At 35.4% G+C, this 12204-nt stretch overlaps 1 protein-coding gene across 1 annotated transcript; it reads left to right on the forward strand.

Moving 5' to 3' along the window:
* The first annotated feature begins 228 nt into the window (after nt 1–228).
* PLDDELTA (phospholipase D delta) lies at nt 229–8473 on the forward strand. The gene is made up of 10 exons (XM_047325974.2): nt 229–1410; nt 1510–1626; nt 2414–2608; nt 3518–3820; nt 3924–3992; nt 4207–4354; nt 4774–4922; nt 6417–6569; nt 7385–7585; nt 7975–8473. The coding sequence occupies exons 1-10, from the start codon at nt 463–465 to the stop codon at nt 8269–8271; spliced, it is 2580 nt and encodes an 859-aa protein (XP_047181930.1). The 5' UTR covers nt 229–462; the 3' UTR covers nt 8272–8473.
* The last annotated feature ends 3731 nt before the right edge of the window (nt 8474–12204 follow it).

The following is a 12204-nucleotide window of genomic DNA, read 5'->3' on the forward strand; positions in this document are numbered from 1 at the left end:
GACATCGTGCAAAGATCTGATCAAGAATCAATAATTTATTGCACTGTGATTAATTAAAATAACAACAACGTTGAGAAAATACAGTAGGTAGTGATAAAATTAAACGGGATTTGGGTGTCGTGCACTCTCCACGTGCGATGCTTGCTTGACTGCCACCAGCAGATTAAATTCAAATCAATTTTTTATTTTTTATTGAAGAAAAATGGTGGTAAATTGAGAATGACATGGAATACTGTGAATGAGCCAGCAGAGAAACACTCAGACTGTCCCCCCCGCCACGCAACGGAAATCCAAAACCAGAAGCTAACAAAAACGTTCTCAAAATTCAAACCAAGCGACCACGTGACTTCACTTCCTTCGTTGCAAGCTATTCCAAAATATTTTATAGTTCGACTTGTACACTAAAAACCCTCGTTCGCTGCGGAGTGTAAATTCAGAACTATACACTCGGCGCACGGGAACATGGCGGACACTGGTGGCGACGATAATGGCGTCACCTATCTTCACGGTGACCTCGATTTGAAAATTATCGAGGCGAGGGACTTGCCGAACATGGACATCTTCTCGGAGCGTCTCCGCCGCTGCGTAACCGGCTGCGACACTATCAAATTCCACTCCGAGGACTCCGTCGACGGTGGAAGCCAGCGAACTCGGCAGCACCACCACCGGAGGATCATAACAAGTGATCCGTACGTGACGGTTTCCGTGCCGCAGGCGACGGTGGCGCGCACGCGCGTGCTGAAGAACTCGTCGGATCCTATTTGGAACGAGCGGTTCCACATCCCGCTCGCGCATCCGGTTGTGGATTTGGAGTTCCGCGTGAAGGACGACGACGTTTTCGGCGCGCAGATAATTGGAACCGTGAAGATTCCGGCGCAGCGGATTGCCACCGGCCAGTTGATTTCCGGCTGGTTCCCTGTCGTCGGGCCGTCTGGGAAGCCGGCGAAGCGGGACACGGCGCTGCACGTGGAGATGAAATTCACGTCGGTGGAGAAGAATTTGCTTTACAAGCGAGGCATTGCGGCGGATCCGGAGCAACGCGGAGTGAGGAACACGTATTTTCCGGTGAGAAAGGGGAGTTCGGTGAGGTTGTACCAGGATGCGCAATGTCCTGAAACTGGCGGAGCGAAGTTACCGGAGGTTAAGCTTGAGAATGGAGAGGTTTACAGGCACGGGAAGTGTTGGGAGGATATTTGTTATGCCATATCTGAGGCTCATCACATGGTGTATTTGGTGGGCTGGTCGATTTACCATAAGGTGAAGCTTGTTAGAGAGCCTACCAGGCCGTTGCCACGAGGTGGCGATTTGACGCTTGGCGAATTGCTGAAGTATAAGTCTGAAGAAGGGGTGAGAGTGCTGTTGCTGGTTTGGGATGATAAAACTTCGCACGACAAGGTTTTCCTCAAGACGGTTAGTCTTTTTCTCTAATTGGCTTTTCACACTATTTCTTTTTTGTAATCGTTGATAATGATTGATTGATTGCTGATTGCTTTGATGCTTTTTGAGCAGACTGGTGTGATGCAGACTCATGATGAGGAAACCAAGAAGTTTTTTAAACATTCTTCAGTAATGTGTGTTCTGTCGCCTCGGTATGCCAGCAGCAAGATGAGCTTCTTGAAGCAACAGGCAAGTGTTTGGATCATTCAGGGTTTGATCCACTTTTCACTCTAGAACAATTCCACACTACCCAGGGATCAATTTCTCATATAAAACCTATTAAGTTCTGAAAATTGTTTTCCAAACAAGTTTTTTCAAAACCAAAAACAGGAACATCTGGGAAATGTTCTCTCATTCTCTTCAGTTTTCTTCAAGTGCTCCAACACCGAGACGGACTATTTGTAAACAGAAATGTACACTGGGAAAACGTACTCAGGGAACGAACTCTTTCAAATGTACTAACTAGGGGAACAATCAAACGTTAGAGACAGAAAACTCTTTTTTCAAAACTGTAAGCTAACTAGGCCTCAGTAATGTGGTACAAGTTTTGAGTTTGGCTACCTGCCAATGATAATTTGATCGTTGCTGTGTTAAATGATAACAATGTAGTCAATTCTTGTTTTATGGTATTGCTCTCTTGTCGTTTGTGTTTTGTTGTCTCATAGAGTTGATACGTCCCTCCTGTATGTTGTCAGGAGATAGGATTCTGTGTGAGCTAGTTTTCAGTGGAGTCAAATATGAAATGCCCTGTGTTTTGTGGCCTAAGCTCTAAACAGAGGGTATGTATTTTGTAGACGCAAAATTTAGCATGGGAAATATACCTTCGCATGGTAATTTAACTGTTTGAATTTACAAGATATGTTTCTGTTTATTCAATTTCCTCTCACCTTTCCGCCTGTAACTTTAGTAGTAGTTGTTAAGTTGTCTTGTGTTTTGAGATAGTGTCATGGAGTTGTTTTAATATGCTATTATATAGGTTGTTGGAACGGTCTTCACACACCACCAAAAATGTGTGATTGTGGACACACAGGCCACGGGGAATAATCGGAAGATAACTGCTTTTATTGGAGGTCTTGATCTTTGTGATGGTCGCTATGACACACCCGAGCATCGTCTGTTTCGTGATCTTGACACTGTATTTTCTGAGGATTTCCACAATCCTACATTTCCTGTAAGTTTCAGCCCAATTGTTTGTTTCACTTGTTCTTTCATTTTATTAGGAATCAGGACAGACCAGTTTTTAACTATTTTTAGCTGAACAATTTTTGGTTATATCATTCATTATGTCTGGATCGAACCCATGGTGGGAATGAAGACTGTTGTGTGGACCCTCTATTAATCCTTATTTCCGCCAAGTACACAGTAGCTTCTGACCGGAAATTGTATTATATATTATCATTCATAATACCTTGACAAAAACCCTAAGTTACAGGGTTGAGTTAGATAGATACACCATCAGATTCTATGTGAGTTCCTGCTTAGATACTATGATTTCGTTTTGTGGTCACCAAGTATACTGAAATTTGACCACAGAATTTGTATTTTGTAATATTGCTCATAAGCACCTATAGGATGGGATCAGAAGAGCTACACCATTTCTATAGTTGGGGTTTATTACCAAAACTTAAGATCCCTTTCCAAATGCCCACCTACTCCCGACCATTGATTGCAAATTTGCACTACTCAAAAAGGAAAGAATTATTTTGTGGAAAAGATGGTATAGTATATGTGGTGTGTTGGCTTTTGAGGGATGTTAGGTTCTTGAATCGGCTTATAGGTTATGCCTTAATGCCATCACTACAGTTATTTTCTTGCCTTTCTTGTCTTTTGCCATAATCTAGAATAGGTCATAATTGTAGAATAAGTTAATATTTTTTGTAGATTCATACCTATGAATTGGTGAGTATGGAAGTCAATTATCTTTTCCTATTTTTACATTGTAGGAAGTATTGTTTTATGTTTTATTACAATGTGGTTACACTTTGCCTTTTCTCTCTCAATATTTTTCCAACAAAAAAATGGAATCATTATCTGATTTGTTGTTACTTCTCAGCTCTCACCCCTCTTATATTGTATGTAGGCTGGAACAAGGGCTCCTAGACAACCATGGCATGATTTACACTGCAGAATAGATGGACCTGCTGCATATGATGTTCTTATTAATTTTGAGCAGAGATGGAAAAAGGCAACTAAGTGGAAAGAATTTGCAATCCTTTTCAAAAAATCCTCTCAATGGCATGATGATGCTTTGATAAGAATAGAACGCATCTCATGGATATTAAGTCCTTCCGTTACCACAAAGGATAATTATACAGTTGTTCCAGAGGATGATCCTTTAGTATGGGTTTCTAGGGAAGATGATCCTGAAAACTGGCATGTTCAGGTTGGACAGTGCAAGCTTAGTTCTGAGTAACGTTACTTGACTGCTATTCTTTGTTGACTTGGGATATGATTCGTTTCATTATGTTGTTTTCCAACTCTTACAGATCTTCCGCTCCATTGACTCAGGGTCCCTTAAAGGATTTCCCAAACAAGTTGATGTTGCTCTGTCCCAGGTTTACATACGCTCTTGTTCATCCTATTTTCCAAATATAAGTGAAACTCTATACAACATATTTGCAACTCAAATATATATATATATATATATATATATATATATATATATATATATATATATATATATATATATATATATATATATATATTGTAATATACGGAATTGAGTAGACCTTTATGCCACACTTTCTAATCAACATAATTTGTATGCAGAATCTTATTTGTGCTAAAAGTTTGGTCATAGACAAAAGCATTCAAATGGCGTACATTGAAGCAATCAGATCTGCTCAACACTTTATTTATATTGAAAACCAGTACTTCATTGGATCATCGTATGCATGGCCTTCTTATAAAGATGCAGGTTAGGCTTAAATTCTTGGTTTTTAAAAGCAGGATAATTTTATGTATTTTATCAGTTGGTATACTCTGTATGCGGAGAAGGGACATCCTGTAAAATTTGATTCATTGATCTTGAAGGCAAAAGAAGACAAAGTTGAATGCAAAAAAAAATGTGATTATATTACTTTAATTTAGTCAGAAAGAACTCTTCCTCCCATGTTTTTCCAATCTTCTTCTCTTTGACTTAAGAATTTTTTTTTATTAATTTTCTTAATGAACTAATGGTATTATTTCTTTTGCTTTTAGTAACTATTTGACTTGTTTCTACCCTTGTTCATAAGACATACTTTCAAATCGTTGGTGTGTTTCTTTTGTCTGCAAAGGAAAAAGAAGAAAAAAAATTAATGATGATGAGATGTTTCATGTGTATTCTGATGTCAGGGGCTGATAATCTTATCCCAATGGAGTTGGCACTGAAAATTGCTAGTAAAATCAGAGCTAAGGAAAGGTTTGCTGTCTATGTTGTTTTACCAATGTGGCCAGAAGGTGATCCAAAAACTGGGGCTATGCAAGAAATCCTCTTTTGGCAGGTATTAGACCGTGTGCATTGTTTTGAAGTTTATTTTCCAATGGTGGAAATTTAGAATTTGTGAATATTAAGGATTTGCTTCTCTAAGTTTTCTTTATAGAGTTCAGTTTAATTGTTACTGAGCAAATCAAGGGAGTGAGTTCTCACAAATTCTGATTAGAACCAGAAAAGGAATGGTAAAACAAAAGTAACATTAATACTGAATTAGAACTATATCAGAGGTATAAACCCTTGCTACAAGGTTGCATGCTGGGAAATATGAAAATGAAACTGGGGTAATGGCCGGAGACAGGGTAGTTAAAATTGACATTATGAGTACAATCATCTATAAAGATTATAAACTATTTAGTACATGAGATAAGGACCCCATACATTAGTATGGACAAGATAAAAAGGGACAAGACTCCTCTTATTGTTAATCGGAAAATTTACACGCTTGTGTTTATCAAACTCACTTCGTAGTGGAGACTTTCCACCTTTGAGTTCCTAAAATATGAAGGGAAAATCAATTTTACACCTTGAAATTAAGGATGTCCCAACTAACAATTGTATAGTTGAATTTTTTCTTTACTAGTCGTGGTGGATTCATATATCAGGAAGTGGCTATTGATAAGTTGATTCCAAGAAGTAAGGGTCATTCCATTCTCTAACATGTCTAATTGTCCTCCCTGAGTTCTTGTCCTGTAAAATACAACATTTTCTATGAAAAACAACATTACGTGAATGATCTTTAAGTTTTTGTGCAAAAATAGATTAGTGGACAATTTAGGGACATAAAAGACACCTTTTAAGGTTATGTACGAGCTTATTTAGACCTCTTCTTGTCCTGCTTCTGTTACAATGAAGGCTTTGTTTTAGGGTTGATAGACACGGCCAGATACTCCCAAAGATCAAGAGCTCTAATACCATATTATGATAGTGGAATTTAAGCTTAACTTTACAAAACCGGTTTAGAAAGGTGAACTTGGCCCCCTTTACATAATGTAATTTGCTCATATATTTACTATATGTGGGATCTCTAACACACCTTGAGGACATTGAGCATGGGAATAGAGGGGATCCTACAGTAGGTGACATAATACGTCCAACAAACTTGACCTAGGATGGACTTTAAATGATTTTGATATCATCTCAAATTTAGAATGAATAATATATTTCTTTTATATTATAATAATGAGGTCATTGGACCTATAAATACATGTGATTGTTGGTTATTTTAGGAAATTTGGAGAACTAAATCTAAGGAAACAAATCTCGGTAATTATGGGATTGACTATAAATATATATAACCCTAGTACTAATGACATGATGCTACTGTGATAAAGAATAAACTTATAGCAAAGATAATATAGAAGACTCCTACAATACATAAATCAACCATTACCAAACCCTCACTTTACTCTCTAATGTGCTCTCTCTGTTAAAAGATCTTTCTAAAGCTTAGTGCTCCTAAAAAATATATATTTATTGTCAATTCTGTGTTTTTGGTGTACAGGGCCAAACAATGCAAACAATGTATAACGTAGTTGCTAGGGAGTTAAAAGCAATGCAACTTTCTGATATAAACCCACAAGATTACCTCAATTTTTATTGCCTTGGTAATCGGGAAGACTTCAATGAAGAAATTTCAAGCACGAACGGTGCACAGGTGATTCTCTGAAATAATATTATATCCATCTTATTTATATCTTCTGTACAACATAATTATTTTCTTTTAAACTTTTTTAAAATGTAGTTTATTAACATATTAAGTATACAACCTTGGTTTTATTGTCCATGATGAAATTTTCTGTATACCACTTTACTCACGAAAGGTGTATTTTAAATTATTGTTTATTTGCCCTAAGCTTCGTAGTATAGTAAAAATCATTGGTTACTTTATTTCATCCATTAGAACTCAAATAGGCAGCATCTTCTAAATCAGTGTTGACTTTTATTTGTCAATTGTAATATACAACATTTTGGTAAGGCTTTGGCCATTTTTTGAGTGAACATAACACTATAATCTTCTAGTTTACCCCTTTACATGATACTGGGACTCTAAATGAAAATAGCAAGCAATATGCAGTTGTGTGTGGATGTTCACCCAGGCTGCATTTGTAGTTCTTCACTTTGCTCTTAATTAAAAAGCCATTAGCGTTTGCTTTCACTATGCTTATATGATACGATATGATATCCTTGACATGAATTAATATATTCCAGTCTTGTAATGGGATTGGCTACTAATATATATACTTATGTTCTATGATCAAATAGTGCAAAAAGTTGTTGTTGGAATCCCTCTTTTCCCAGTTGTACATTGTTCTAATCAGATGATATCTTTTTATTCCATTTTGATAGTAGAAACTGTGGATACATTTTTCCTTTGTTATGTATCTCCAATATCTCAGCTTATGGAGTATTTCAGTTCTCTTACGTATTAGACAGTGAACGAAAATGGGTTGAGTATATTTTTTTTGTTAGGTCTCAGGAGCATATAAATATCGCAGATTTATGATTTATGTGCATGCTAAGGGAATGATCGTTGATGATGAGTATGTTATAATTGGATCTGCTAATATAAACCAAAGATCTATGGCTGGTACTAAAGATACTGAGATAGCTATGGGTGCATATCAACCCCATTACACATGGTCAGCAAAGCAAAGACATCCATATGGTCAGGTTTGTATTTCTCCCTAAGCTTTTATTCTTGAAGCAGATTTTCTAGCTGTAAATCTTTCTATCCAGCCACAGATGTCATGTTGTCATTTTACCTAAATGGATTATAAATCAAATATATCAAATTACTGGATTTTCTAGGCATAGATAGACCTGAAAATCACTCTTATCTTCTACTGAATGAAAATCTCCTAAATTATTGAATGACTAAATGGTGTCATGGATAAGTAACCAGATAGAAAGCATTGCTTGTTGTTCTGCCTATGTATCTCTAGTACCTTGTCTGTTTGGAGAAAATTGACTGATGCCTTAATGTTTGAACCTCTTAGCTTTTTGTCCCAATATACTATGTGAGATTATATTTATCAAATTCAACGGTTTTGTTCTTGCAGATTTATGGTTACAGAATGTCACTTTGGGGAGAGCATCTTGGCATGTTAGATGAAACTTTTGAGGAGCCAGAGAGTTTGGAGTGTGTGCGTAAAGTGAATGAAATTGCTGAAAACAATTGGAAATTATTCGCTTCTGAAGATTTCTCACTATTGCAAGGACATCTTCTTAAGTATCCTGTAAAGGTAGATTCTGATGGAAAGATTAGATCCCTACCCGACTGTGAGAATTTTCCCGATGCTGGCGGTAAGATATTAGGTGCTCACTCCACAGCAATCCCAGATATTCTAACAACTTAAACTCCTGAATTCATGTTGTGAAGATTGTGTGACGTGTTGTTGTCTGTCCCTTCCTGAGAAAGATTATACAAAAAGAAGTTGGGGTGAAGTTATGTAGCTTTCTGTACTTAATTTATTGTTCAGTTCATTTGTAAATCTTTCACACAGTATTGATTCATATTTTGAAAAGGATCACCTGTTTATAGATAGTTTTTGTCCGTTATCCTGTCATTTGTTTCGTTATAGTTTTGTGTATCTAAGCTGCATTCATAGATTGCATCCCCGAATGAAATACACTTTTTTTAAGTAGCAACATCTCCTTCAGGTGGTACATACATGATACTTAGATACTATTAGCAGTTAGAGTAAACGTGAGGACTTTCAGAAGATTTGTAAAAGCAACTCTTAAGGTTCATTTTGTGTTGAGTGAGTTTGGTGTGATTGTGAAACATTCTCTTATGATAATATATCCTACATTCTCTTACCTAAATTTATTTTTCATTTAATATGATAATATCATCTATTGTTAACATTTACCATGGTATCAATGCTTTGAGGGACTCTGAGAAAAGAAAAAGCCAAAAAGTCTGAGAGAAAAACTATGCACAAAAAATCTCCAGAACTAAAGTGACTTTCAATAATTCTTTCTCTTCACTTTCGGTTGCAAAATGAGAACTTACTTAAGAGCTTAAAAGTTGTGGGATACAGTGGAAAATGGTAATATTCAAATTTCATTACCTGAAAACCTAATAGTAACAAGACCATTAAAAGTCATGATGACAAAATAGTAAAGGAAGGAAAACTACTTCTCATCATACTAGTAGTTGTAGATGATGGTATTTTCATCGAGATTGTTACTTTGGAAACTGCCGAGGAAACATGGAATCAATTAAAGGAAGAGTTTCAAAGAAGTGATAGATCGAAGAGGAAGGAAGTTGTAAATCTGAGAAGTTTGAAGATGTCATGAAGTACAGTGAAATTGTCAAAAAGTTCACTGATAAAGGTGGTTACACGTATAAATAAGGTTACTTGGTAAAGAACTATGTCATCAAATTGTAGTGGAGAAAATCTTGGTTTGTTTTTCTGAGAGGATCGAATCAAATATATCTTTTAGAAGATAACAAGGATTTCTCTATGATAACAGTGACAAAATTGGTGAATGTGTTACAAGCCGTTGAATAATGATGATCTCTCTAAATGGAGGAGAGTATGGAAAGTGCCCTAAGATAAAATCGAACAATGGGAAAAAAATGTTAGTGGTAAAAGTAAGTTTGAGAATAAAAACGTAAGAGTAAAAGTTAGAATGAGTTTCCCCCTTGCTCATACTTCAAAAAGAAAAACCACACTGAAGAATTTAGTTGGTTTAAACCAAACACAAGATATAGAGTTTGTAACCAACTTGGTCACAGAAAAATTGTCAGAATAGACAAAACCAACAAAGATAAACTATTTAGACTTTCCATCAGTAATGTCAGACAAGAGAGAAACTCTTGTTACAAGTTGTGACTCAACAAGAAAGAGCAAAGAAGCTCGGATGATACACTGAGGATGAACAAATCACAAAAACTCACAATGCTAGCATCTTCAAAGAGTTACACAATGCATACATATCCAGAGTTAGTTTTCTGTTGAGAGACAGAGGAGTTGTCTGTTTAGATTTCCTCAAGTACAAAATATATTTCAAATTGTTTATAAGTACTTAAACTGAGTTAGGGTTGAGTGTGGGAAAGATGTTAAAAAAAATAATTTCTAGTTTTTTAAAAAATAAAGTTTAAAATACTTTATCCATATGGAGGTTAGATATGTCCTGATAAAAGATAAAAATTTCCCAGCTGAATGGAAGATAATAGAGGACCAAACCTTTACTAGAAAAGCAGGCAACTCAAATTTGTGGCAAAGAAGATTTGGTCACCCGAATTTTTCTACTTTGAAAAATATGAACTCAGAGTTACAAGAATTGAAAGTCATGAACTGAGATATAAGTCGTGACATGGAATCTACAAAGATAGAGCATGAGAAGCTAAACATGGATTTGAAAGAGAAGAAAGCTCTTCATGGTTTGTACTAAAAGAGTTTTCTTATGACATTGCAAAAGGAACATCATGAAAATGGCCTCTCTTCGATTTGTTGCTTTGAAAAAACAAATTAATTACAAAAACCTGTTGAATCTTACTAAAGGTCTAAAGAAGCAAAATGACCAACTGAATTCTAAAATCATTCACCTTAAAAAAAATCAAAGAAAAAAAAGACATAAAAGAATAGGGAAAAGAAATCGAAAAGGTTTGGAGTAGTACCATTTCAACGAAACTACAATAATAAATGGGTACATTCGAGTTGGTAAGTTTGATGAAGCACAAGAAGTTTAGAATCAGATGCCTTGCAAAGGCATTACAACGAATACGACAATAAAAAAAATGAAAGGATAGAGATGAGGCTAATAAAATGTTTAGTCAAATTCATGCACCCATTGTTATTTGGAGCAACATGATCTCATAAAATAAATGTATTTGTTACACCCAATAATCTCATATATTTTATGTCAAACACAATTTAAATACTTATTCCAATCTCAAATTTATCAATTAACGTAATTATGACTAATCATTATACATCTAAAGTATTGTTTGTTTTAGAATGTAAAACTCCATTACCATTATTTATTTAAACAAATGTCGATTAAGAATGTTGTTTAATGAAATACTTTTATTTATTGATATGCTAAGATTGGGTATATGGATAGAGTAACAAAGGTCTTTCACGCCATGAGGGGAAGAATTTAGTTTCCTAAAATTATGTTAATGCGTGTTTACTACAAAATAATCTATATTCTGAATGTTTTTTTAAGACTTTGGTTATGTGGTGCAAGAGGGAAAAAAAAACCTTATCAATCAAATTTAGCATATGCCGCAAGTGCATGTGTGGATCTTGCTTTGAAAGTAGGTAAGCAACTTCATCAAAACATTTTGAAGAGTTGTTATAAGAATGATTTATTTGCCAACAATGCCTTGGCCCCTATCTATGCAAAATGTGAAAGGGTACAAAATGTTTAGCAAGTGTTCAGAGACATTGGATGTAGAGTTGTCAAAACGGGTAACCCGGCCCGACCCAATCCGATCCACTAAGGATTGACTACTTAGTGAGTCAATCCAACTCGGCTCATTTATTAGCAAGCTGAAAAAATTCGAATCCGACCTGACCACCACGGGTTGGTGGGTTAAACGGGTTGGCTCATTGGCTCACTTAATTAACTTTTTTTTACCCTCTTCTTCTGATATTCTTATAACATGTTACTTTGATCTCAAATTGAAACAGTAATAATTGGACCAATTGATATAAAAGAAAATGAAACAAAAAAAATATATTGTTAAATATATTCTAAGCTATCAAGCATAAAATTTTGCCAATTTAGTTTAATGAAACTACATATAACTGTTCATAAAAATATATAGTACAAGATACATGCTTGTAGATAGGTCTAAAAACAAGATAAAACAGATGATATATTCCTGAATGATCCAATCTATAATATTATCCATTTATTAAATTGGAGTCCTTAATGGATAAATCCACAGTATTACGCTCTCTTGAAGCATCTTCTTGTTTATCTCCATCTATAATATTATCCAATCTATAATCTTAGGGTTTTATTTGCAGAGGGGAACTTTTTGAAAGACAGCCGCGCGCGGAAGGCTCTATTGCTAAGTAAAGGTTGTGGATTTTGAATAATCAATTTAATTAATTTTATTTCAATAAAAAAATAGGATTTGAATAATTAATTTAATTAATTTGATTTAATTAAAAAAATAGGTGAGTTGGTGAGCCAACCCGACCCACCACAGGCTCATCCCGTGTGAGCCAGGTTCTTAGTGAGCCAGGTCAAAATTGGCTCGTATAAAATTTTTTTTATTTTTTTACAACCCAATCTGGCTCAAACAAGTGATAAGCTGGGTTAGG

Source organism: Vigna umbellata, chromosome 10 (assembly GCF_029865625.1).
Source record: "Vigna umbellata cultivar VRB3 chromosome 10, Vumbellata_1.0, whole genome shotgun sequence".
Lineage (NCBI taxonomy): Eukaryota > Viridiplantae > Streptophyta > Magnoliopsida > Fabales > Fabaceae > Vigna > Vigna umbellata.

What these genes read in the sequence shown, in the direction of transcription:
- PLDDELTA (XM_047325974.2), top strand. Translation starts at nt 463, where the DNA reads ATGGCGGACACTGGTGGCGACGATAATGGCGTCACCTATCTTCACGGT. An exon ending in CTGAAAACTGGCATGTTCAG is followed by an intron (nt 3,821 to 3,923) that starts GTTGGACAGTGC and finishes CAACTCTTACAG; the next exon opens with ATCTTCCGCTCCATTGACTC. An exon ending in AAGAAATCCTCTTTTGGCAG is followed by an intron (nt 4,923 to 6,416) that starts GTATTAGACCGT and finishes TTTGGTGTACAG; the next exon opens with GGCCAAACAATGCAAACAAT.